The sequence below is a fragment of the Halichoerus grypus genome, chromosome 6 (genome assembly GCF_964656455.1).
Source record: "Halichoerus grypus chromosome 6, mHalGry1.hap1.1, whole genome shotgun sequence".
Taxonomy (NCBI): Eukaryota; Metazoa; Chordata; class Mammalia; order Carnivora; family Phocidae; genus Halichoerus; species Halichoerus grypus.
In genome coordinates this window covers 94938053-94965923 of record NC_135717.1, presented here as the reverse complement: position 1 = coordinate 94965923, position 27871 = coordinate 94938053, and the positions used below count along the sequence as shown (strand labels likewise).

General features: G+C 36.9%; 2 protein-coding genes across 8 annotated transcripts in view; one reads left to right on the top strand and one right to left on the bottom strand.

The window, feature by feature from the left end:
• The window catches only part of LOC118527529 (ATP-dependent DNA helicase Q1-like), a 336638-nt gene extending 330137 nt beyond the window's left edge, over window positions 1-6501 (top strand). The window contains exon 9 of one of the 3 annotated variants that reach the window (XR_013449106.1): window positions 3794-6501. The gene's annotated coding sequence lies outside the window, so the exon portion shown is untranslated. The other 2 variants (XR_013449105.1, XR_013449107.1) reach the window with 2 other exon arrangements.
• LOC118527528 (pyridine nucleotide-disulfide oxidoreductase domain-containing protein 1) lies at window positions 11-27871 on the bottom strand. Of its 5 annotated transcripts, XM_078075735.1 has the most exons (13): window positions 27688-27842; window positions 23281-23358; window positions 23059-23139; window positions 17577-17696; window positions 14480-14608; window positions 12558-12631; window positions 9507-9667; window positions 6881-6972; window positions 5522-5657; window positions 4541-4653; window positions 3835-3957; window positions 1590-1727; window positions 11-895 (listed from the first exon to the last, which is right to left on the bottom strand). In XM_078075735.1, the coding sequence occupies exons 4-13, from the start codon at window positions 17646-17648 to the stop codon at window positions 647-649; spliced, it is 1287 nt and encodes a 428-aa protein (XP_077931861.1). In that variant the 5' UTR covers window positions 17649-17696; window positions 23059-23139; window positions 23281-23358; window positions 27688-27842; the 3' UTR covers window positions 11-646. The 5 variants fall into 5 exon arrangements, with proteins under 5 accessions (XP_077931861.1, XP_077931860.1, XP_077931862.1 ...); XM_078075734.1 differs by lacking the exon at window positions 23281-23358 and having other exon boundaries at window positions 27688-27869; XM_078075736.1 differs by lacking the exons at window positions 4541-4653; window positions 5522-5657; window positions 23281-23358 and having other exon boundaries at window positions 27688-27871.

Sequence of the window (27871 nt, the reverse complement as noted above, 5' to 3'; positions counted from 1 at the left end):
AATAAATTGATGATGCATGAGATAGGTGTTTATTTTCCAAGAAAACAGTTTATAACAATTTTATTAATATTTTATACATACGGAACTTATCTCTGAAGTACTGGACTTAAGTATTTTACATGTTTCTCATTTCATACTGTCAGTTATTTGAACTTGAGTATTTCACATCAAAAATTATCTTAAACTCTTATGCCTTGATATGTTTATTTTCTTTTGATATAACCAACATTTGATAGCGAAGTTATCATATGGAATATTTTACAAAGGCTTATTACAGACAGGGAGTTATTTCAGCTCATAACACCTGTAGAATCCAAACGTAAACACAATAAGGTATTAATATAAATCTGAAACCATAACCCTCTGAGATTTCACAATCAGAGTGACTCTGGCATGCCAGACCAAGCTGTTGGCTAAGTAGATAACAACTTAGCTAAATCAGAAATGAGTAACTTAAATCCTTACATTTACATAAGTGGTCAGTTTTGTGTTGTAAAGTTCAAATAATTTACATATATTTTCCCACTGAAATCATTATCACTTCTGTATTCTTCATTTAATCAGTGCATTTACCTTATTGTGACTTGGTGTTATTTTTGTGACTTGGTGTTATTTGGAACTTTCTGTAGTTCTTGAAATGCCTTTTTTAGTCAAAATAATCTTCTAAATCAATATTTGGATCTAGCAGATCTTCTCCATATGATGAAAGATCGGTCTGATTTAAAATTAAGTTTTCAAATGTTTCTTCTAAGTCAGTTTCACCAATTAAGACAGCTCCCATCATTCGCCCATTCTGCATGACAACTTTGACGTACTCTTGTCCTTTGGTACATCTCAGCATTAATTCGTGATCTGAACCTAAGCCCTGTGCGTTGTATTTTCCCAGCAATACAACCTATAGGTGGGGATAAAAACATGATTCTAGTGAGTACCAAAAAGGAAACACTATATGCAGTTATACTGTGTTGTTACTCTAGAAATCTACTCACAAAAATGAGTGGCACTGCATTTATTGTACAGATGACACCACCACACAATCTCTGAACATTAAAAATATCTAGGATCGGGTGCCTGGGTGGCTCAGTTGGTTAAGCGACTGCCTTCGGCTCAGGTCATGATCCTGGAGTCCCGGGATCGAGTCCCGCATCGGGCTACCTGCTCAGCAGGGAGTCTGCTTCTCCCGCTTCCCCCTCTTGTGCTCTTTCTCTCTCTCACTCACTCTCTCAAATAAATAAAATCTTTAAAAAAAAAATATCTAGGATCTGGACTGCATCAGCTTAGAGTCATGAAGAATATGCAAGGCAAAGCACTGGGTTCATCGCTGAGTATGACAGCTATTGGTTCCCCCCACAAAGCAAGAATGAATCTCAAAATGTACTCAAACAGGAAATAAGCCTAGAAGAGACTTTCCCCCCCCCTTAACTATGAAACAGTATAGCACAGGAAGGTAGGTAATGATTAGGAATTAAGACCAGCAATAATACCAGGTACTGATTTCCAAGAAATTTTGTAAAATAATAATTATTTACATGGTTTTAGTTATAAGACTAACAAGCAGAGAAAGGCACTAATTTGCTTATCTATCTTACCTTATAGTTAAAAAATTTTGTTACATGAGCAAAAAGTTCAAAGCTGAAGTCCATGTCAGTAGATTCTCCTAAACTAGCTGCAGCCATGCACTTCGCTGCATACCATCCCATCTGTCTAGCCTGCGTCCACAGCCTCATCTGCAAGAAAAAAATGTTACGACATGAAAGTTTTCATTGTTCTACTTTAACAATACCTTACAAAATTTCTTAAAGGGGTTCACTGTTGACAGTCCTTGAGATTGGCTAGATCTAGCGAGCTAGAGGACTAGTTCGATTGTCTTTGCCATAGAAGCAGTTACCAATCCACACTAACCAAACTTGATTTTGCTATTTGATATTACTGCCTTTAAAATTAAAGGATGATACCAAATCTGTATGTTTCAATAAACGATTACATATAAATACAACATTTCAGGGTATACCAGGTAAGAATGCTACTAATTAAGCAGTCTCTTTTTTCAGAGTAAGTTCATCATCAGAAGTAGAGATGACAAATTATCACTGAAAAATTCATTCCTCTTCCTAATCCTTAGATTGTGGTGCTAAATCGATGTATTAGTTGGTTGTCCAGCCTCAGGAAATCTTATCAGATTTCAGCAACTGATGCTGGGAATTTTAAATTCTTCCCTTACATTATTAATTTCTCCTTTACTGTATGTTTATTTCTACAAAGTTTTAGAAATCCCTGATAGAACACTGGCTGTGAAAGTCAAGACTTTGACTCTTCTACATATTTATTTTATTAACAGCCTTAACTTCTTCACCTGAAACAAATGTACACCATCATCTATTCCATGGCTATTGAGAGAATTAAATAAGCTAACCTACACCCCTGTAACTAATGTCCTTTTTTGTGCAAAAATACTACCCCAATCATTTCTAGTAGAATGGATAGACTTTTTAATTCCGTCTCCTGTGTATAAACAAGATCGGTTTGATGAAGTGAAAGGGGGTCTGTGGGAAGGGAGCAGAGCAAACTGAGCACAACACTCGAGAACGGCTAATGGAGGCGGCCGGCAGTGTTAACACTGTTGGACCGTTATTAATGTCTACCAGCCTCTGAGTCCCTCCAGTTTGGGTCTTGGATCATGTAAAACTAGTTAGTGTACTTATTGCTTCCACAAATTAAGACATGAGGTCTATTAGATTCACTCAGAACAAGAGACCTCTGTTTGTTTTCGGATATTGCCTGTAGCAGAGTATGACACATAATAAGGATATAATTTATCCTAGAGGGTTTAAAGTGTTCAAAAAAATCCCACAAACGCCAGTTCCTGAGAGTTGAAGACATATATGCCACAGAATGATTACAGAAAAAAACTGAAAACAAGCTAGCACTTTAGAAACAGGCCAAAAGCACTCTTCCTATGACTGTTATCTCTGTAAAAACAAAGTATTGAAGGTGCCTCTTAGAATGCATCTGGCCCTTCCGCTACTTCACACTCCACAGTTAATCTGAAGAAGGAGAATCTCTACCTGTGGAGCTAGTCTTTCACCAAGTGTTGTTGGTTATTTTATCTGTAACATCTACCTGTGTCTCTACTCCTCCTAAGACCACCTCGCCTACGGCTGAGGTCTGAATATCTTCCTCAAGGATTTCTGCTCCACCGTGAGGAGGCGGGCAGCACCGTGAGGGCAGGAGGACGTGGACATCCAGTTGGACGTAGTTGTGCGGCTGAGGAAGAATGGTCGCTTGAGGAAATTTTTTCAGTCATAATTCCTACAGAGACAGAACTGGGTCATCAGGATCAGAAGGGGTCATCATCTATACGGTTTATACCTCAGTATGTTATTTATTCATCTAGAAGCTGCTCTGTCTAGTCTGGTAGCCACTAGACACAGGGAGCTATTTAAACTTAAATGTAAATAAAATTCAGTTCCTCGGTCTCACTCAGCACATCTTAAGTGCCAACAGAGACATGTAGGCTGGTGACTACCTGACTGGACACTGCAAACGTATAGAACGTTTCTGTCATCACAGAGTTCCACTGGACAGTGCTGGTAAGTATTTGAAGATGAAAAAGTCATGGCCCATAATTCTTTTTCAATTACAAGACATACCAGTGTGTTCCATCACTATATAATAACTTACCAAAAGGGAAACATTCTTTTGAAATGTTTAGGATAGCCTCCTACTTAAAGTAGCAAAGTGGGAAAACCAGAAATTTGGATTTGCTGGTAGTGACTCACTCCTTTACCGTCAGATGGAATCTGATACAAGGTGTGATGGTGGATGCTGGCTTACCTGCTGCCACACCGGGCTGGGCCTCCAGGACGCGGTGCAGATGTCACCCGCAGCGTAGACATCAGAGAGAGATGTGTGCATGTGAGCATCCACCTTCAGGCCTCCGTCTTCTCCTAGATCAAACTAAACAGGGTTCCTGATAAGCATATGTGGGAAGAAAAATGAAAGAGGTCTTTTCTGTTCTAAAGTAAAAGAACAAGTCAAATTTTTACACCTCAGTATGCTGATCTTCGGTGAGAGAGTAAAAAACAGCTGCCAAGTTTAGACAACTCAGCTGAATTTCCAGAGAATCAAAATCCTACTAGGACAGCCCAGCTAAAAAATTCTTAGACTTTCAACATTAAGAATACTCAGTAACCATGGGACTACCCCACTCGTAATTACAATATTCCTCAGTTTTCTGAGCTTCAAATGCTAAAAGGCAGAAAATACAAGATAGTTTCTCTAGGAGAATCATCAACCTTTAGACAAATGAATTGTGCATTATGTCCTATTTATGAAGACACTTATGCTGGGACGTTTACTGCTTAAGGACTTTAGGCAATACGAAATACTGTAAATAAAACATGAATGTAAACTAAATTGTTTTCAACTTCCTTAAGTTACAGTTTTACACTAAAACAATGAATAGTTATTTATGCTTGAGAATTAGAAATCTCATACTACTTTAAAGATATTCATAGCAGGACAAAATAGTTCACCTTACATTGTTGCCACAGAGGAAGGGTTCTGTATTTGGTGTAACTCCTGTAGCACTGACAATGAAATCACAGCCGTATATCTTTTCATTAGTCAATTCCACATATACAGGCCACACCTCTTTAAAACAAACAAACAAACAAACCACTTCACTCTCAAATGTAATCACCAGCTGTCATTAGCATTATGTGAATATAATGCCTAGAACAAACAGTGAAAGAAAAAAGCAGGAGAGGACTTTAAAATGTACGCCTTAATAATTTTATAAGGCACATTTGCTTAAACAATTATAATGCAATCAGCACTATATCGTTTTCAGTATAGTTACAAAATTACGGCATTCTAAACATTTTTCCTTCAAATTTAGACAAAGAACTTCCAACAAAATGATTTTAAACTGACAATCACTTTATAAATTATTTCTTTAAAACTATTAAGCTATTATACTCCACTGAGAATTTAGTCCAAATAGACTACTCACTTTTCAGTGTTTTCCCTTACTATTCCTATTCCAACTCTACCTTTTCCCACGGAAAGATTCAAAGAATTCAAAGACAGTGGAATGTCTTATATGCTAGTTCTCACAGGAAGTCTGAAATAGGGATTAGATCTGTTTCTTAATCCCAAATTTACAGATTTTCAATCTGTTTGATTTTGGGGAAGTCACTTCATCTTCTGAGAGTATCAAAGTTTTTTTAGTTGATAACTGTTTTGATCTGCAAGATATTCTGATTGACGCACAGAGTTCTGGTGGTCAAAGCACCAGGAGCCCCATGTAAAATGTAAAGCTGAATACAAACTATTAGGAAACTTGAAGACTAAGTAATGAAAACAAAATGACTTACGTTATTAAGTAATTGTTTCATTTTTACTTTTTATGTTCAAATTTCATATGGAAATTCAAGTTTTTTAATATAGTAAGATTAAGTAAGGTTTTTTCCTTTTAAATTACTGGTTATTGTATTTTTTTCCTTATTTTATTACTTACCTTTATCAGTTGTCACTGACTGATTAGAATGGTCTCTGGGAAAAGGCAAGGACTTTTTCTTAGAAATTCTAAATTCTTCCTGAAGGTAGATTTTCTTTACTTCACACATAGTTTCAATATGAATCTTATGAGAAAACTAAAGAAATACTGGTCACCATACAATTCCCAAAAAACGACTTAGGTTGCTAATGATTATAAAAAATTACAATACACTTATAGAAACATATAGAAAAAATAATTCTTATAATATAAATGGAAACACACTGGATGCCCCAAAATAAGCCTCTCAATTTGTGTGAAGGGAGTGAGCAGAAATCCATTCAGAACCTAAGAAAACAACCAGTTGCACTGGCAGGGCATGCTTTTAAGGATAAGCCTCAGTGATCATCACAAATATAGTTGTTAAAAAATTACACTGCTAGAGACTATAAAAACCTCTTGAGGGCAAGTCCATGCCAACTTACTGTGATATCCGAGAACCTTAGTAAAGTGCCAAGTACAAAGGAGATAATGTTTAGTGAACCAAACTGCTGAAGTTCTCAGGTTAAAAATACTATTAATCTTTGGATCTGAAGATGCAGGAAGAAGTGATTTTGTATAATTTCTATCACAAAAATTAGATATGCCATGAAGCCAGCTCCTCTCCAAACTACCCAAGGCTGAAAAGAAATCATACACAATAATAAGGACTCCATGTATGCTTCTTAACAGTATTTAAGTATCACAGCCTTTTAACTATTTAAAAATAAATATCTAATAAATAAAATGAGTAAGAGCAAGTCATCTGGGGCGCCTGGGTGGCTCAGTCGTTAAGCGTCTGCCTTCAGCTCAGGTCATGATCCCGGGGTCCTGGGATCGAGGCCCACATCGGGCTCCCTGCTCCGCGGGAAGCCTGCTTCTCCCTCTCCCACTCCCCCGGCTTGTGTTCCCTCTCTCGCTCTCTCTCTCTCTGTCAAATAAATAATTAAAAAAAAAAAAAAGAGCAAGTCATCTGTTTATCCAATTAGGGTGTTAAATATGTATTTTATTTAGAATTCATCTAATAATCTTCAAAATATTATAATGCATCTTTGAGAAAAGATTAATTTAAAATAGGACAGTTATATTCACTGTAGTCCGAGCCTGGAAATCTCTCTGCCTGGGGAACTAAAAAGAAGGGCATGAATCAGTTTTAGATGAATGAATACTCACTTACCTGTGGTAAGGAATCGGGCCAAGTGCCATTGGTCCTGTCTGTCCTAGCACTTTGGATTTTAAGTAAAGTGACCTAGCAGTTTGACTTATTTGTGACCAGTCTTTAACGAATGGTTTAAGAATTTAAAATTGCATCTTAGGTTTAATTAGTATATGAACACATACCTCTTTTGTACCTTTAAGATTCAAGCCTTCATGCCAATCAGGTCCCAAGGCACTGCCCATATTACCAGCACCAGTTTTGGTTTGTTTTCTTCCTGAAGAGATAAATTCAACTCAAAATTCAAATGACCTAAAAACTGCCAGGCAGAGACGTGTACTTGTGTTCTCAAGCTTTTAGGCAATGTTATGATTCTCATACGTACATATATACAGCATGACTGAACTAAGTTACCTGTATTACTTTATTATTTTAATATTTTGTGATATAGAGCTATAAAATGGATAATCTTTCAACCAAGTGTTGAGTATAAACACAGCGCGTTTTGGGGATGTTATATATATATCCCCAAATGTATGTTAATATGAAGGGTAAGATCTGATAAAAGGTTGATATCCAAAATACATAAAGAACTCCTACAGGGGCGCCTGGGTGGCTCAGTTGTCGTTGGGTGTCTGCCTTCGGCTCCGGTCATGATCCCAGGGTCCTGGGATCGAGCCCCGCATCGGGCTTCTTGCTCCGCGGGAAGCCTGCTTCTCCCTCTCCCACTCCCCTTGCTTGTGTTCCCTCTCTCACTGTGTCTCTGTCAAAAAATAAAATCTTTAAAAAAAAAAAAAAAAAAGAACTCCTACAACTTTGTAATGAAAATACAACCAAAATAAAAAATGGGCAGAGGGCCCGAACAGACAGGTTTCCAGAGACCTACAGCTGGCTAACAGGGACATGAAAAGATGCTCAACATCACTAATCATCAGAGAAGTGCAAATCAAAACCACAAGGAGGTATCACCTTACACTTGTAGAATGGCTAGAATCAAAAAAAGACAAGAAATAACAAGTCTTGGCGAAAATGTGGAGAAATAAGTTCCCTCATGCACTGTTGGTGGGAATGCAAATTGGTACAGCCACTGTAAAAAACAGTATGGAGTTTCCTCAAAAAATTAAAAATAGAATTACCAAAAAAAAAAAAAAAAAATTACCATATGATCCAGTAATTCCACTACTGGCTATTTATCCAAAGAAAACAAAAACACTAATTTGAAAAGGTATGTGTAGCCCTATGTTAACTACAGCATTATTTACAACAAGCAAAATATGGAAGCAATCCCAAGTGTCCATCAACTGACAAATGGATAAAGAAGATGTGGGGTATATATGCGATGGAATATTACTCAGCCATAAAAAAGGATGAGATCTTGCTATGTGCAACAACATGGATGAACCTAGAGGGTATAATGCTAAGTGAAATAAGTCAAAGACAAATGCCATATGATTTCACTCATATGTGGAATTTAAGAAACAAAATAAACAATAAAGAGACAAACCAAAAACCGGACTCTAAATGGTTGCCAGAGGGGAGGTGGATGGGGGTATGGATGAAATATAGGGGATTCAGAGTATACTTATCATGAGGAACACTGAGAAATGTATAGAATTGTTGAATCATTTTATTGTACACCTGAAACTAATATAACACTGTATGTTAACTATACTTCAGTAAAATTGTTTTTAAATAAACACATGCAAGTTAAACTAGGAAAAATTTTATTTTTATTATTCAGTTGTATACCTAGTTCTTTTATGTGCAATTCTAGCCTCTGGTTTTTATTATTTTTATTATTATATTTTATAAAATATATTTTAAAACAACAAAATAAATAAAACAAAGCAGAAACAGGCTCGGATATAGAGAACTGGTGGTTGTCACAGGGCTGGTGGTGGTGCGCAGGCAGAACAGGTGAAGAGTGAAGTAGTAAGAAGTACAAACTTCCAGTTATAAATAAGTCATGGGGCTGTAAAATACAGCACAGGAAATATAGTCAATGGTACCGTAACAAGTTTGCACAGTGACAGGGTAACTAAACCTGAGTGGACCAAGTCATAATGTATAAAAATACTGAATCACTACTGTTGCACACCTGAAACTAATATACTGTAGTCCGTTACAATTCAATAAAAAAATTAGCCATTCTGTTTTTAAACATTTTGTCAATTTTTAGCACCCTCAAGACTTACAGAATTCTTTTCGAACTGTATAAGCCAAAAGTTAAAAAAAAAAGCTCTTAAAAAACTAGGTTTGTTGTATTTTTTTCTTTTTTTCTAAAGATTTTATTTATTTGCTAGAGAGAGAGAGAGAGCGCGTGCGTGCGCACACACACACACACACACACACACAAGCTGAGGGGAGGGGGAAAGGGAGAAGGAGAAGCAGGCTCCCTGCTGAGCAGGGAGCCCCGATGCAAGGCTCTATCCCAGGACCCTGAGATCATGACCTGAGCCAAAGGCAGATACTTATTGACTGAGCCACCCAGGCGCCCCTGTATTTCTTTTTTAATTCATTGCATTTTTCGTAAAATTATCTTAGCTCCTGTCCAGTTGTATCATCTGTTTGCAAAGATGCAGATGGGCTGGTTCATTTAATTCACTTTAAATTTCCAGTTTTAATTATACATATTTGTCATTTAAAAAAAATCCTGGAAAATCTAAGTCATAAGATATAGAAATAAATATTATCTATATTTCTATCTCTCAACTATAATATTTTGCTCAATGTTCTTATAGCCTTATTCTATATGGCTAAAAAGTTAAAACAGTTTCATCTGTGAATTAATGAACAAGATGCTGTATTTACCTTCAGTTGTATACCTAGTTCTTTTATGTGCAATTCTAGCCTCTGGTTTTTCAGCAATGAGCTTTGAAGTCAAGAATTCTGCTGCTCCTGCATCGAAGAAAGTATTCCCAATAGCTTTATCTTTAATGGCCCAAATGATTTCACAGCCTTCAATTTCATACCTAAAAGGAATATTAAAGTTACTCAGAGCAATTCTGAAAGTCTGAATAGAAATCTCTGTATTTGCAAATAACAATTATCTCTGAAGGTAAAAGTAAAGAAAGTATTTTACGACAAACTGAGCAAGAATGATTATAAGGAGCAATGTAATACTCCATCAGGATCAACAGTTAAAGTAGAATAAGTAATAAAAGAAATTTAACCAGTTTATTGAAAGAACATAAAAATGACAAACATATGTAACTATCAGGTAAAATTTCATTACAGTGAGCATCACCTCTTAAGTGCTCAATTTCCCCAACATAGTTATTGTATGAATGTTCCCCAGGGTTCCATAAATGAGCAGTGCTTTTTTGACGTGGGTATAGTGTAATCAATAATGGATGGATGGATGGTATACAGTTAAAATACTGAAAATACCTCACTTCTTTGGTAACAAGTATTTCGTGTACTCAAAGCACAACATTATGGAAGGAGATAGAAAAAGGAGAGAATCAGAGTTATCAACTAAAATTTTAATTCTGTTATAAAGGAACCACTACTCTGCAGTCCTCTCCCTTTGCCTCAGAAATTTCCAAGCCATCCAGCCAAAGAAAGATCCGGTTCACAGAAAAATCAAGGAAAAAGAAATGGTCGTGGTCTATACAGGCCAACACCACTCATGAGGGGGCCGGAGTTCCTGCACAGTTTTCTCTCTAGGTTTGCTCACCGAGAATGTGGTTTGCTTAGTATTCATTTCACCAAGGCCCTGAAGTCCATTAGATTTTTCTGCTATTAATACTTGTTTTGGCACAACTGATGAACTGGGACAATCCTAGACAAACAGGATATACGGTCATCCTAACTATACTAGGATTTTCTTTGAACCTGTAGTGATACTAAGAGTATCGTGTGCTAAGAACTGTTAATGCTGACTTATGGTCAGAGTATCACCATCTTTATGTCACAGATGCTATAACATAACACGTGGACTTTTCAAGCTAATCAATAAGTAGATGATACAAAAAAGAAGGTTTAGTGTACATCTGACTTCAGGTCACCTGATGTTCATGCTTTCTGACAATATGGTCAAGGATCCCCCTGCCCCATCTAATGAGCCTTTATTTTTCCTGCTCCCCTATGGCAGAAACAAATATTTATAGTTACTAAATTTCACATTCTTTGGAGAATATTCTATTTTATCCTGCTCAGGTCATATAGGATTGCTGATGAGCAGAAAGTAGAATATACATTCAGTAATAAATTTCATATCTTAATTTACATATAGGCACATCATTATTATGAAATACTTTCTTTAGCTGTTATAACTTAGAAATTCCTCTACCATTTTTTAAAAAATTTTAAGTAATATAACAGTATGATGCGTATCAGTATAGCTTAAAATACTGATGCTTGACTAGTAGGCCACAGTAATAAGTAACCATGAGAACCCCTGCACATGCCCTACCTCACAGGACACCCCGTACTCCCCTCAGCCTATGAACTATGCCCTCAGCAAGATGCATCACCACAGAGGTATCCTCACACATAGCGGAACTACTTTCATTTTTAAAACCACTCTTAAAAAAACAAACAATGAAATACGGTTTTGTGAAATTATTTTAAAAAAAAGTCCTTTTAAAAAGGAAAGGATTAACCTACACTAAGTAAAGAAGAAAAATACACTGAAGAAAATGAGCATTTGCCTTGGGGGAACATGAGGGCTATTGAAGAGCAGAAAGGGTTTGTGTGTGTCATTTCTCATGAGATGACAAACACCTGATCATCAGTGGACCTAAGCTGAGATAACAGCATTATATGCGGCCTTTCTTTAGGAGTTTTATTGAATTATATAGTCTATCTCCAACCTAAAGAAAATGAGGAATAGGATTAAATGTTCTAAGACTTTGAAGATTTCTGAATGTAGGAAAATTTTCCAATGTAAAGAATAATAGTATTAAGTTATACTTTCGGTGATCGCTACTGGAGAAAATTTGTCATGTGCGTCCTCCTTTCTCTTGCCCCTGTTTGGTTTTGACTTGTCCAGTTTTTGTTTGTTTTTCTCTGCAGTTCTCCATAGTGCCACAAACTTCATAATTATAAGAATGACTGCCGGCCCCTAGTACTCAGGCAATTTAGGAACTCTTTTATAAGCTTCCACTGGGATCCACCACCCTGTCCGAAAAAGGAGCAAAAACCTAGTCCAAGAGTTAGAATGGACAGGGCTTTGGCAAATTCATCATTTTGATACAAATTTGTCCTCTTTGTAGTTGGGCTCAACTTTCTGGCCTGAAAATGTCCAGACTATTCCATGTCAGCCATCCGCTGGAAGATAAAATCACAAAGACAATCTATGCTCTGTAGACCATAGCAGGATATTGATTCCTCAATGTTCTCTGAACTTGAAATATCATCTTAAGATAGTATTTTATATTAATTTATGTGTTCACCATTTTCCAAGTTCCAAAAAACCAAGAGCTGAGAGTACCACAGATCTTGAAATAGGGAGTCATGGGACAGACAGGTACCTATATAAATGAGTGAAGCAGGATGGGTATAAACAATAAAAAGTGGTGGGGGCTGTGACTAGAAATCTCTAAAACTGTGCACATTTAAATTGTTTTTCAAGATAGTCCATGCTTACCAAACACCTCTATGGGTCACATCTCTCCAGTCACCTGTGTGTGACCCCTTGAGACAGAAAACATTCCCTAAACTCATGTTTGGCAATGACATTTCTACAACTATGAATTCCATGAAAGCCAAAAATATAAAGTGGACATTTTCCTTGAAAATATATGAAAACCAATTACATTTATCTTTGAATTTCAGAATACCAAGATGTTTCTAGTCTGCCAATAATCACATGAATCACAGAGCAGTGTTTAAATAGGATTTAAAATATATACTTACACCAGTTCAAGTGCAATGCCGCCATTCCCTATGATCATTATTCTTTGAGCTTTAGTAAGCTGTTTCTGAAATTCCTGTATTAAAAAGAAAAGGAGACAGTGTTCTGTAAATAGTGGGCAAAACTTGAAGCAAGAAGCTTCAGTGATAATATTCTTAAAATGTAGGAATTTTATCTGATTTACAAAGGAACAAAATAAATCTCTTTCCCACTCTGCCAGGACGGACCCTCCCAATATTACAAATGCTCTCTGTTTTACCCAAGCTGTCTTCATAGCAATGCCTCTGCTGATTTTCCTTGCCTTTTAGGTCAGTACATTTAGAGTAGTTCAGAATTCCAGCAAGCAGCACGACCTCTAGTTCAACACATTCCTAACTCCTTGATCAAATCAATTTACTAACAGGACACTGGTCTGTATCCTACATACAGGGTTATTCCTTTTCATCTAGTCCTTCAGTTGACACTTTCCCTGGAGTCACTCAACACTCAAAACTTGCATGAATGAGCAGCACAACAGTTTGGTGGTTAAGAGTCCTTGGTTCTAGGAGTTAGTAACTGCCCGCAGTTATTAACTTGGACAAGTTGCTTAACCCCTCTGTGCCTTCGGTTCTTCAACTATAAATGGAAACAAGAAGTGATTCTATCTCATTAGGCCTCTGCAAGCATTAAGATAATGTAAATAAAGCTGTTAGGAGCAGGCACAATAATGTCCAACATCAGAAAAAAATGTTACGTTCTTATCATTACAAGACAACTAACTGATGCCTCTACCACCTTCCTCCTCTGCCCCCTAAAAAAGCTCACAATGAGCTTACTACTGAAATTGACTTGTTTAAAATGCTACAAGAAAAAAAAGTTAATTTTAGTTTGTCCTTCACTGAGGACAGTAAATAATTTAAGAAAGATCTGTTAAAAACACTGGACATGGAGATAAATGGCATGAGTTTAAATTGTACTTCTGAGAGACTTAATAACTACTTTAGTATAGGTAAAAACTTAATTTCTCCATCAGAGTTTCCTATTTGTAAAATGGGAGTAATACTGTCACACAGGATTATCATAAGCAGTTAGGTCATGTATGTAGAGGGCTTAGCTGGAACATAGTTATGAACTCAGTCTTTGATAATAGGAACCTGAAATGTTTACAATTATAATTAAGTTATAATTTATAATTAAGTTTTTCTAGTTTTCTTTACACTCCTATTTAATTAAGAACAGGCTGAAAGAAAACATCAATTTTCAAGAATATAAAATATTATTAATAAATGTAAAATTATCACTATGGGACAGAACTACAACAGTGAGCTTGAGGTAAGACAGAATATTATGATCAGAAACCAGGAAGAGTTTCTTGGCAAGAAGGGTCACTGAACCCCGAAGCCCAGAAATCCATTACCAGAAAAAGTTGTAGAAGGTTCCACAGAGTTTCACCTTATTGGGATAGTTTATACAACAATAAACCAAATGATTTTTTCAGTTCTGGGATTGTCATGATTCTGTACTACAAAGATCTGAATATTAATTTCTTTGCTAAGGGGTACGTTCAGTAAGTTTGGGATATGCTTTACCTTTTTGGAAAAAGATCATTCACTATTTAAGATTGCAAATCACATATTCCCAATCAAAGTACAGTAATGAATGTGTGTATAAGTTATAACCTTCAGCTTAGTTGTTATATCTGGGATACGATGCACAATGGAAAGAACACAGAACATCAGCAAGAACTAAAAAAACAAAAATTATCAACCAAAGCCAAACTGAAACTGGCAATAACATTATAACTACTTTCTGGTTTATGGATCATAAAACAAACCTCTTCTATAATTTAGGAATTAACATTGTAAGTGGAATACTTCGATTCAAATATAGAAAAGTCTAAGAAATATTCACATTCCTTTCCCATGAACTAACCTCAAAATATTACCTGAGCACTGTCTGTATCACGGATTCCTAATACGTAAGGATTTTCTTCACATATCAACTTTGGTTTCGCTCCAGCACACAAACAGAGTTTCTTATACACATGCTGACTGCCATCTCCTGTTAAAATGCACTGTAAAAACACAGAGCAAGGAAGGGGAGAGGAGAAACATATTCATCTATGGGTACAATTTCATTTTAAATCAAAAATTTGGGGCGCCTTGGTGGCTCAGTCAGTTAAGTGTCTGCCTTTGGCTCAGGTCCTGATCCCAGGGTCCCTGGATCGAGCCCCGCATCAGGCTCCCTGCTCAATGGGGAGTCTGCTTCTCCCTCTCCCTCTGCTCCTCCCCTGCTCATGCTCGCTCACTCTCTCTCTCAAATAAATAAAATATTTTTAAAAAATTAAAAATTCAGTAAGAGGAAATCAAAAAAATACATTAAGGTTGCCTCTTGGTGGCACTCAATACTTTTGTTACCGCAACTGCAAATCAAAGTAAACATGAGAATGCATTCAGTCCAGTCATTCACCATCATTTTAGGGCCATGAACCATTCTGGGAATCTGTGAAAACTAGTCTTTCTCCCCTGGGAAAAGAAGGTACAGTCACACCAGATTTTGCATAAAACTTAAGGAATCGCATGATATTCAGGGAGCTATGCTGACCTCAAGTTAAAAACTAAACATTCAGAAATTTTAAAATTGAGCATTCTGATATTATATCTGGGGCAGGCCTTAATGAATATTTCTGATCTCAGTGGAAGTTACTGTAGGAAGATCTAGTAATTCTAATGGTATCAGACCTTAATAGGTGGTATGGGTACAGTGGGGGTACAGTGTGGTAGGAAAGGGTACATCATCTAAAAACATTAGAAGTGCTAAAAACACAGTATTTATATGCTTAAGTATAAATAACAATCACTTCACCAGCAAACATGCTCTTTGGGGACATTTTCATATAAGTGAAAAATGTGTTAACCTTAAATCCTAGCACGTACTGGCTTTAAAGTTATTTATATTAATTTTTAATGACATCATTGAGTCTAAAACTACATATTTGAGATCCACTGTTTTTGTTCCTTAATATCGAATGAAAACCTACATCGAAGTAGTAGCCTTTAGAAGGTACATTCTATAAGTACATATGACTGAGAGATGCCAGACTTTGTCAGAGTGGTTTAGAGCTTAACACTGTGCCATGTGTTTGATTTATAAAACATGGCAAATCATAACTGTAGCACTTGATACCCACTGAGACATTGGCTACCCGTTGTAACTCTTCAGCTGCTTAACAAAAACATAAAGCCAATAATTCCACACAGTATAATGCATACAGGAATTCTACACAAGTCTTCCTGCAGATAATATGGTTAGAATTTTATCTGGCAAACAGTAGTTATAGACCCTGACCAAATCTAAAAATAATTTGCATTTAGCTACTGTAAAAACACACACAAGAACTCTTTTCATTGGCTACTGTTAAATTTTTGGAAGTAGACATGAAAACACATAATCTCTAATTCATTAAAGAATATAAAGGACAGATAATGCAGACATGATCTCATTTAGGACACTTCAACATGGTAATGGGCGGCACTTTGATTTATTCAAATACCCGAATATAAATTCCCTCACAATTAGTACACATTTGAGCACACTTCTATTTGTAAATTAACTGACAGGGATGTTATATAGGATATGTACTACTATAAATATTAGAAATTTATCCTGGTTTTAGGATTCAGATTTTTTCTCATAAAATTCAGTACTTATTTTTTCCTGTCAAATTATTTGTGTTCTGAATGTATTATAAGTGTGTTTTCTCCCTAAGGGAGAACTCACAAATGAGCGCTGCTCTAGGGAAACAACGGCAAACTCCACTTCCCATCTTGCCTGAAGCTCATCTGAGGGTATTGTCGATCATCTGACAACACCCTTTTCTGAGCCCCCCTTATTCAGTCCCATGTCCAGTGGGTTACTGGGTCCTGCTGAGTTTACAGTAGAAATCTCACTCATATCTGGGCCGTTCTTTCCACTACACTGTCCCTGTCTTAGTTCAGGCCTTCTACCATTCTGGATGATTGCAACCACCTTCTGATTTGGTTGCTGGCCACCAGCCCCTCACTCCACCCCACTTCATCCTCAACACTGCTGTCAGATCTACCTTCCTAAAAGAGTATCCATGGTATCACCCTGCCTCCACCTAAAATCTCTTCATTTGTCCACTGATTACAAAATAAATTTCTTGGTATGATGTAAACAGCTCTTCACACTCTTATTTCTTTGGCCTCGACTGCCAATCTTCTTTCCTTGTCCCCACTGCAGTCCCTCTGACAGTGTCACTCTTTCATGTGCCCCTTTCCTTTTCTATGGGCCTTTGAATAAGCCACCACCTTTTCCTACAATGCCCCTAATTAAGAACTCTTTTAATTCTTTAAGAGTTAAACCCCATTCAAATATTACTCCCTCTGTGAAGTCCTCATCAATCTCTAATATCAGAGCTTAGATAAGAGTTCAGTGACTGTGCTTTTCACGTCCCTATACTTATACATGTGCATGTGTATATTCGCTACGACACTGGGCGCTCCCAGGGAAGGTTCACTGTAATATTCCTGTTGTCTCCCAGCACTTACCGTGGTGCCCAGAACACAGCAGTCACTGTTAAGTGTTAATGCTCATGTAAAATGTAAAAGCTAAAACGCAAACTAATTATAGAATCATAATAAACTCACAACAAGTATAAATTTTCCCAGTAATAATATAAATCACTAAACTTTATATGCTAAGGACCTTAGTGGTGGTGGCAGTACAGACGGGGTCAAAAGAAAGCAGGCAAAAGCTCATCGAGATTGAACAGTGGGCTGACATTAAGAAAGAAATCCTCGGGCGCCCAGGTGGCTCAGTCGGTTAAGCATCTGCCTTCAGCTCAGGTCATGATCCCGGGGTCCTGGGATTGAGTCCCACATCGGGCTCCCTGCTCCTCGGGGAGCTTGCTTCTCCCTCTCCCCACTCCTCCCCTCCCCACTCATGCTCTTTCTCTCTCTCGCTCTCTCTCTCTAATAAAATCTTAAAAAAAAAAAAAAGAAAGAAAGAAATCCGCTTACGTGTTCTTTACTCTTTAGTTGTTTTACTCCAGATTCTATAATCTTAATGTTGGGAAAGCGATTTTCTAACATGGTTTTCGGTTGCTCTTCAACATCAAACTCCTCCAATACTTTAGAAACCTGTATTAGATCAGAAAAGTAAAAATATATGTTTAAAAAATATTTCAAGGGGCGCCTGGGTGGCTCAGTCGTTGGGCGTCTGCCTTCGGCTCAGGTCATGATCCCAGAATTCTGGGATCGAGCCCCACATCGGGCTCCCTGCGCAGCGGGAAGCCTGCTTCTCCCTCTCCCACTCCCCCTGCTTCTGTTCCCTCTCTTGCTGTGTCTCTCTCTGTCAAAAAAAAAAAAAAAATATTTCAAAAATTTTAAATAATAAAAATACTTTTTGTTTTTATACACTACTTACTTCATATTCATAAAACAAAGTCGGCCAATTGCACTATATACAGTGTAAAGAGGGCTAACTCCACATTTTAAGACTTGAACTCAAATATTAGTCCTACCTCTCGGGCAAGTCAGCCAGGTCACTGCGCCTTAGTCTCCTAGCCTGGAAAATGAGGGCTGACTCTACTCACTTCTGCCTACTTTTACCACAGCTTGTTGATTCCCTTATCTTTACAGTTTTCTCTATCCACTTACTAGCCAACTTTATTGTGATCTAGCCTTTAGACTCTTTCCTGTTGTCTAAACCCAAGAGCATCCTCTTGGACTCACTTCTCTTCCTGTGCAGCCATGACTCCACTGTAGATCATTTCACGTTTTGCCCAAACTTTTACTTCCTTGCTTTCTTTTCTTTAACCATTAATTACCCTGAAAACCCCCCACCACAGACTGAACTGCTTGCTTTTTCCAGTCCTATACCCAGTGTGCTGTGGAAGGACCACACCTTGCAGACTGGCATTTGACTTCAGCTGCCCCCTAAATACTACTGGGAAATCCTACTACATGGCCCTAGTGGTTCTCAAACTGTTTAGTCTCAAGACCCCTTTACACACTTACAGATGACTGAGGACCCCAAAGAACTTTTGTCCATGTGAGTTAAACCCAGTGATATCTGCTACATTAGATATGAAAACTGAGAAAAATGTAAAATATTTAATTCAATTAGAAGTATAATCAATACATGTTAAACAAATATCCTTTTAATAAAAAATAACAATTTTTCCAAAACAAAAGAAATTAAGAAGAATGGCATTGTTTCACATTTTTGCAAATATCTTTACTGTCTGGTCTTAATAGAAGATCTGCTTCTCCATTCAAACTATTACAATATGTTAATTTGGTTGGAGTATATGCAGCCTTTTCAGAGAATGTATATTATTCTTTGATGTTACACTAAAACTCAACAAACGTGTTTTCTTAAAGATTAGTTGCTATGTAGAATTTGAAACCATATCAAAGAAATTTTCATCCTGTTACTAGGAAATCCACTGGTCTATCCTGCACTTTGAATGGATCTTGTAACATCACATTCGTCATCTGGACAACAGTGGTTCCCTAAGTTACAGAGATCTGCCCAATGTTAACACATTTTATATCACTACAATACCAAAATATCACATTATTATCACCAACAATCTCATCAGAAACGTCTTTAAGTACCACGAGGCTCACAGTGAGGAAATGAGTTTTCCAAAACTCTAATTCTGGCTGGAAAGCTCTAATTTTGTCCTATTGGCAACAAATACTATCACCTGTGTTCCTTGAAGTGACATGCTCACTTCACTCATTTTCCAAATATGAATCACTATAGTGTGTCAGTTGTTCTTTCAAGTAAAGCTGGTGTCTGTAAGAGTAATTAGTTCCTCTTGCAACTCAGCAACAGCACAACTGCTTTTCCTTGAGACAACACTACTCCTGTATGTAGAACAAGTGCTTTATGCCTACAACCCATTTCATCATACAGAGTATTAAAAACACGTACACTTATGAGTCAGGACTTAATAAAACATTTTTTACTGGCTCTAATTTATTTAACTGAGTGCGTGGCAGTGAAGAATACAATGACCGCCAGTCCAGTTTAGCCACCGTTGCTCTTATACCATCGGTGCTTAAGTGTCAATATAGTGAGAAGAGTAACATCAAGTAACATCTTCCATCCCTCAGTAATTTTTTCAAAAGTTCATCATTCTAATGTTTCACAAACACATTCCACCCTCTGCATTCCCAGCAAATCACCTTACCTCTAGGCTTAAAGAGACTACTAAGAACTCTTACTACTTCTTTCCCACCATCTATACATTTCTCAGCTATAGTCTGCCTTCCTTGACCCATTTCTATTTTCAAGGTGAATCCAGTAATCTGTGCTCTATATCCCATCATCTCTCACCTCCTCAGGACTTTTATTATGTATTCCTTATTTTTCTTTATCTTCATTCCTACTGGCTTCTTAATCTCAACAGGTAAACATGCTGAAGTGTTTTCCACCTTAAAAGAATAAAACTCAATGCTAGTCCTCATGTCCTCTATTTGCTGCCACCCCATCTTTTTTCCCTTTGCAGCTAGATTTCAAAAGAGAAAAGTTTATGGTTACTGTCATTTTAGAGTTACCCCCTACTAATTTCTGAAGATAGTGTAAACTGTCTCAAAGTCACCAATGATTTACTAGATATGGGCACTTTTGAGTCCTTGTCTTGTCTGACTATTCTGTTGGATCTGACGTCTTTGACCACTCCTCTTTTTTTTTTTTTAAATAAAGATTTTATTTTATTTATTTGTCAGAGGAGAAAGAGAGAGATCATGCACAAGCAGGGAGAGCTGCAGGCAGAGGGAGAAGCAGGCCCCCCGCGGAGCAGGGAGCCCGATGCGGGACTCGATCCCAGGACCCTGGGATCATGACCCGAGCTGAAGGCAGACGCTTAACTGACTGAGCCACTCAGGCGTCCTGTGACCACTTTAATTAAACGTTTGCCTTCCATGGCTTCAGGGATACTTCTTTTTCATAGTTTTCCTCTTCAATCTAGACTAATAAGGCTGGCCATTTTCAGGTCTTCTGTTCTCTCTGATCTTCCTTTAAATGTCAGTGTTCCACAGGACACTGCTGCTGGGCTCTTTTACTGTATGTATTTTTCCTGGGAGACTGAATCCCATGCATATGACTCAGCTGACACTGAGACGATGATGAATACTAAATTTCTGTCTCCAATTCAGTGTTCTCACCTGCTGAAAACAGTTTGGCATCATCTAAAAGTTTGGCATCATCTAAATTTGGATAAAATACAATTCCGTACCATAGCATACAAGCCCATCATGGTCTGGCCCCTGCCTACTGGTTCGACCTCACACTTTACACTCCAGCAGCACTGAATTGGTACCTGTTAGAGCATATTACACAGCAATATACTTTCATGCACTTTGGCACATGCCTGCCTCTATTAAACCTCTTACAAACATGGGAAAACCTACTATTCTTTCAGTCTCAGTTTCAATGCACCCTCCTATGTAAAGCCTTCTGGATTCTCAAAGGCAGGCTTTGGCACTCATTCATAATATATTTATAAAAATAATTATGCATATATTGCAATATGACCTCAGTTTTGATTTTTTTTGCCACTATCAGTATAATTACCATATTGTATGATAACTATGTCTTATAGATTTATTGCCCCAATAGAAAGGAATTATTCTGAGAAAGTGCTACTCATTAACCATGAGGGCTATAGAGCCAAAGGGCCTGTATTCAAAACCTATCTATACACATCTCAGAAATTTACCCAACCTCACTGTGACTCATTTACCTCATCTGTAAGTGGGGATAATATATGAATCTACTTCATAGAGTTACTTAAGGATTAAATTAATACATTAAAAACATTTAGAAGAGTGTCTGGTGCATAGTAAATACTCCAGAAGTAATGTGAGTTATTATTAGTAATCTTTTTTCTCTTTAGAAATTACAGAAGCCACAAAAACATGTTCTTTAACATTAAACAAACAATACCTAATATAAAATAAAATGTGCCTCTTTCCCGTTCTCTGAATCTCACACTACCCCACCGTTACTGCTGTCCCCTGACTCCGGAGATAACCAATAGTAATTTTTTGTGTATGTTCTATACTTTCAATCTCTGTAACTGGGTACCTAGCATACTGGTTGATATATAATATAAATGCTCAATAAATGATAAAAAGGATGCAATTTCCTACTTCTGAATTTTAAGAACTGACATTTGCATAATATTTGTTACTCTAATGTTACTTTCACATATATTAGTATGTCTTAAACTCCCAACATATACAACCTTAATACTTCCTAAGCAAGGAAGGTATTATCTTAATATTACAAGTGAAGCAACTGAGATACAGAGATTTGCCAAGGCTATGCAGCTAGGTAAATAAATTAGGCCTAGAACCCAAGATTTTTTTTCTTCTATTGTACAAAATTTACAAAATTAGCAAAACTGAACTCAAGTCTTACAACTGTGGGATAGTTACACCAAATTCAGTCTTCTGGAAAAACACTTATAAGATCCAGCTATACATCTTTGTCTTATGTATGTGCTCTTAGCCTATAATTGAATATATATATTTTTTCTTTTACGAGATTAATAGCCATAATTTATTATCTGGTTCTCTCAATCCCGTAAGTCCTTTGGCTGTACCTAGGTAGTAAGATATCTTAGGTATCTCTAAGTAGGTTATAAACAAGCAACATATTACACTAAATTACCCTTGGTCTTAGCAGTTTACAACATGAGAAAGTTTTATTTTATTATCAGGATGTAAGGGAAAACTTGTATTAAAGACTATGGTAGTATTCTTCACCGAAGTATGGGAACAAAAGATTTACTTAATTATTTTGCATAGGCATTATAACATAATTATAGCACTACAGTATAGGCATAATTTATAATATGTAAATATACATATATTAGGACATAAATCAAAACATTTTGATGTGAGGTACCACTTTAAAAATGTTTAGCGATCACTCTTCTATGATACTATGACCCAAATGATTTCAGACTCCTAATGTAATGGTATGATGTGTGTAATGTAAATTCATGGAACTACAAAGTGTTCTGAGATGCTTATTACACATCTGAAACATTAATTATCTGCAAGTGTAAACTTGGCCAAGAAGCACTTTTCTGATTTGCAAACACACATTTATTCAGGCACAACTGTATACAGCTGTATACATACAGCTGTGTATATACATATATATATATAATGATATCCAAATATATTTGTATTCATATTTATATTTGTATAACATTTTTCCTTAAAAGAACTTGAAAATTTTCTGAAAAGTAATTCTGAGTGGGAGGAAAAGATGGGAAGAAAATAAAGGACTAGAAATTAAACATCATTTGGGTGCTTTCAGTATTCAATATAATTCTAAACTTTGAGCTTTGATTTTAAAATGACTATCAAAAGAACATTTGTCATTTTAAACATTTAAAAACTATAATTACACTACTATGCAAGTTACTGAAATTTAAAAACATTAATACTAAGAAAGTTATACAAAAGTTCTTACCTGCTTGAAATTCGTAACCGCTTTAATAACAGGAGAAGCTGTTACCAGGAGAATATCTTCTGATGGAAACTGAATAGCCAACTTATTAAAAAAAAAAAGTTGGGAGAAAATACATGATAAATAACTTTAGGTACTTTAGGTATTAATATATATGCCATGGAGGGTTAGACAGGGATAATGCAATTTTAATAATGTTATTAACCTAGGAAACTATAAACTCACTTTTCCTCATCTAAAGGTCTTCATTATTCTGTGTCTTCTTATTTATGGGGTAGTGGTGAGTAATGTCCAACTCTGATACTGATAAAACAAGTAATACATTTACACTAAACACTAACAAAGCCTCCTGAACAAGAAAAATGATACAAAGAGGTATTCCTTATTTACTTAAACTACATTATATACCAATTTAAAGTTGTCATGCAGAGAATGAGAAGAAAATATTTTCCTAAATAACAGTTAAACAAACTCCTATTTATTTTAAAATAATATTTTCACTTCCCTGCCGTAGGATTATATTAGAGCAAATCCTTACTAATAAATACTCAGAATCTTAGCCTGACTTTTCCGAAGTGTTCTGGCATTGCTGTTCTGCCTCTTCCAAATGCCCAACCAGTATACACTCTGGGAAACAAAACCATTTTAGTATTAGCTTCAACAGAATTTAGAGGCTTAACTTGCTCTTTTTTTCATGATTTTCCTCTGGCTACATACAACCTTTCTCTCACTTTAAACTTCAAAGAATTTTTTTTTAAGATTTTATTTATTTATTTGACAGAGAGAGAGTGAGAGCATAAGGCAGGAGACAGAGGGAGAGGGAGAAGCAGGCTCCCCGCTGAGCAGGGAGCCTGATGCAGGGCTCTCCTGGGATCATGACCTGAGCCGAAGGCAGACGCTTAACCAACTGAGCCACTCAGGTGCCACTTGAAAGAATTTTCTTAAATCACACTCTGGTTCCTCAACTCCACCAAGTTCTATTTCTTTCCGTACTACACCATTAAAACTGAGCACATTCAGCCAAAAAACTATCAGAATAAACAAACGAATTCAGTAAAATTTCAGGATACAAAATTGATGCACAAAAAGTGGTCGAGTTTCTATACACTAATAATGAGCTATCAGAAAGAGAAATTAAGAAAATAATCCCATTTACAACTGAATCAAAAAGAATAAAATACCTAGGAATAAATTTAAGCAAAGAAGTGAAAGACCTACATTCTGAAAACTATAAGCCACTGACAAAAGAAATTTAGGCAGACATAAATAAATGGAAAGATCTATCATGCTCATGGATTTAATATTGTTAAAATGTCCATACTACCCAAAGCAATCTACAGATTCAATGCAATCCCCATCAAAATACCAGTGGCATTTTTCACAGTACTGGAAGAAAGAATTCTAAAATTTGTGTGGAACTGCAGAAGACCCCAAATAGCAAAGCAATCTTGAGAAAGAAGAACAAAGCTGGAGGTATTATGCTCCCTGATTTCAAACCCCTACTACAAAGCTGTAGTGATCAAAATAGTATGGCATTGGCACAAAAACGGACACACAGATCGATGGAATGGAACAGAAAGCCCAGATATAAGCCCACACATAGATGGTCAATTAATCTCTGATAAAGGAGGTAAGAATACACAATGGGGGAAAAAAGTCTCTTCATAAATAATGTTGGGAAAACTGGACAGCTTACATGCCAAAGAATGAAACTGGACCACTATCTTACGCAGTATACAAAAATAAATTCAAAATGGATTAAAGACTTGAATATAAGACTTGAAACCATAAAACTCCTAGAAGAAAACATAAGCAGTAAGCTCTTTGACACCAATCTTAGCAATATTTTTTGAACCATTTTCTTCAGGCAAGGTAAAACAAAAAGCTAAAAAGCTAAAACAAATGAAATTAAATCAAACTAAAAAGCTTTTGCAGAGAAAAGGAAACCATCAACAAAACAAAAGGACAACCTACTGAATGGGAGACAATATTTGCTAGTCACATATCCAATTGGGGTTAATATCAAAAACACAATAAAAAATTACACAACTTAATATAAAAAAATTTAAAAATGGGCAGAACTTGAAAAGATATTTTTCCAAAGAAGACATACAGATGGCCAATAAACACATGAAAACATGCTCAATGTCACTAATCATCAGGGAAATGCAAATCAAAACCACAATGAGCTATCACCTCACAACTGTCCAATTGGCTATTATCAAAAAGATAAGAAATAACAAGTGTTCTTGAGGATGTGGAGAAAAGGGAAAGACTGTACACTGTTGTTGGGAATGTAAAATAGTGCATCGCCTATGGAAAACAGTGTGGAGGTTCCTCAAAAAATTAAAAATAGAACTACCATATGATTCAGCAATTCCACTTCTAGGTATTTAGGAGAAGAAAACCGAAACACCAGTTTAAAGAGATATATGCACTCCTATGTTCACTGCAGCATTATTTACAACAGCCAAGATATGGAAGCAACCTAATTGTCCACTGATAGATGAATAGATAAAAAAGATGTGGTATAAATATATTCAATGAAATATTATTCAGCTATAAAAGAAATCTTGTCCTTTGTGACAATATGAATGGACCCAGAGAGTATTATATTAAGTGAAATAAGTCAGAGAAAGACAAATACTATATGATTTCACTTATTTGTGGAAACTAAACAACAAAACAAACAAAGCAAAAGAGACTCATAGATACAGGAAACAAACTGTTGATTACCAGAGTGGAAAGGGGTTGGGGGTGGAGGGGAGTTGGGCAAAATATATTTAGGGATTAAAAGGAACAAACTTCCAGTTATAAAATAAATAAGTCGTAGGGATGTAATGTACACCATAGAGAATATAGTCAATAATATTGTAATAACTTTGTATAGTGACAGAGGGTAATTATGCCTATTGAGGTTCCCATTTCATAATGTATATCCAATCACTATGACATACACCTAAGACAATATTGAATGTCAATAATTCAATAAGGAAAAAAAGAACATCTTCAATTCACCTATACATCCTTAAAACCCATCAGATTCTTTTTAACATCACCTTATTTGAACTTTCTATAATACTTGATAATATTACCAATCTCTCCACCTTTCTTTTCTTTGTATATTCTGTAATTTATTTCCCCACTTTGTTTGCATTGCTACACCTGGCCCTCAAAATTTCTTTATAGTACCAAATTCACCTTCCAATTGGCCTTCCAGTTTCATTTTAACCAGCTGCCCTTGCCCCAAACACTTTGGAACAAATCACCTCTCAAAATATTTCATTTGACCACATTAGGCCACTACTCCAAATCATCTCACTACCTGCAAGTTCTTGTTAAATTCTTATCAAGACTTATATGACCCTTTACGATCTGGTCTCTGCCAACCTTCCTACCTTCATCTCTGGTCACCTCCCCCAAACACCACCTACTTTGAGCTTTGCTGCTCTCAGGTAATGCCGTGCTTTTCCACCTGAGATTATATCTTTGCCTCCCTTAGCACCCTCTGGTTTTTCTTGTCTACCTGGTGAACTTTTACTCAATCTTCTATACTGAGACAAAAGGACTCCCCCTCCCCAATTTACACCCTGCCAACTCCACAGGCACCCCTAAATTGGAATGATTTATTTACATGTCTCTTCCACTAGATCGTGAGTTTTAAAAAAGGAGGTAGCATGCTTTGTTTATACATAACTAATCAGCCCTTAGTACAATGCCTGGATCATAGGTGTTTACTTGGTGAAAAAATGGAAAAAACACACCTAAAAATTAAAAGTTTGTAAAAAAAAATTTGAATTTCTTGCACTACTTCTGTGACTTCAATAATTGCTTCTGCTTACTTTATAACAACAAAATAATCTAGTCCTTTTTGGAGAGAGAGAGAGAGAGTGTGTGTGTGTGTGTGGTCTGATTATTCACTAGAATCAGAAAAGCACTCCCCACCTACATTTAATAACTTGCTCGTTGTTTTACAAAACATTACTAGAGATGAAATCTCTTCTACCTTGTATAGGATAGAAATATAGGAGAAAGTATAGGAGAAAACCTAAGAGTTTATCAGTTATTTACGATGAACGATGAACTAAGGACCTGGCATTTACCTGGAAGCTGAATTCAATCAGCTAATTAAGAAATGGGGCTGAATTTTCTGAACAAGTACCTATTAGTTTTAAGCCCTCTTGCTGTTTATGATTTTTAAAATTTGACAGAGAGAGACACAGCGAGAGAGGGAACACAAGCAGGGGGAGTGGAGAGGGAGAAGCAGGCTTCCCGCAGAGCAGGGAGCACAATGCGGGGCTCGATCTCAGGACCCTGGGACCATGACCTGAGCCGAAGGCAGACGCCCAACGAATGTGCCACCCAGGCGCCCCGCCCTTTTGCTGCTCTGACATAACTAGGACCAGAGTCTGGTTCAGTCAGCTTTGGGGTTCCCCTCCCAAAACCTTGCTCCCCACTCCTCCCTATGCCCAAAGCTAAGCTTGACAGGTACTAAGAACTTCGTCCAAGGGCCACCACGCAGTCTCTAACATTTGAAAGCAAGGAGTGCGGGGGGGAAAAGGAAGCGGCTAATGAGGGACATAGGCGAAGGGCAGGAGGGTGCCGCCTCCGGGGTCGGGGAAGCCAGCCTACCTGCTCAGCACAAGTGACACCCGCGATGCCACCGCCGACCACCACAAACTTCCCCGTCGTCGAGGGAGGGCGCGCTGCCTCCATACTCTCGAACTCCTAGTGCGTTACTGACAAGCAGTGGGCGAGCCCCAGGAGCTCGTACTCTGGGAGCGGAAGTCAAACAGGCCGGCTACTTCCGGTGTCG

Excerpts from the sequence above, each read along its gene's own strand:
- LOC118527528 (XM_078075734.1), bottom strand. The coding sequence starts at position 27,771 with ATGGAGGCAGCGCGCCCTCCCTCGACGACGGGGAAGTTTGTGGTGGTC. Across the intron at positions 5,658-6,880 it reads ATCTTAAAGGTACAAAAGAG|TTTTCTCATAAGATTCATAT; the intron begins GTATGTGTTCAT and ends GTATTTCTTTAG. Across the intron at positions 1,728-3,834 it reads CCAGCCCGGTGTGGCAGCAG|ATGAGGCTGTGGACGCAGGC; the intron begins GTAAGCCAGCAT and ends TTTTTCTTGCAG.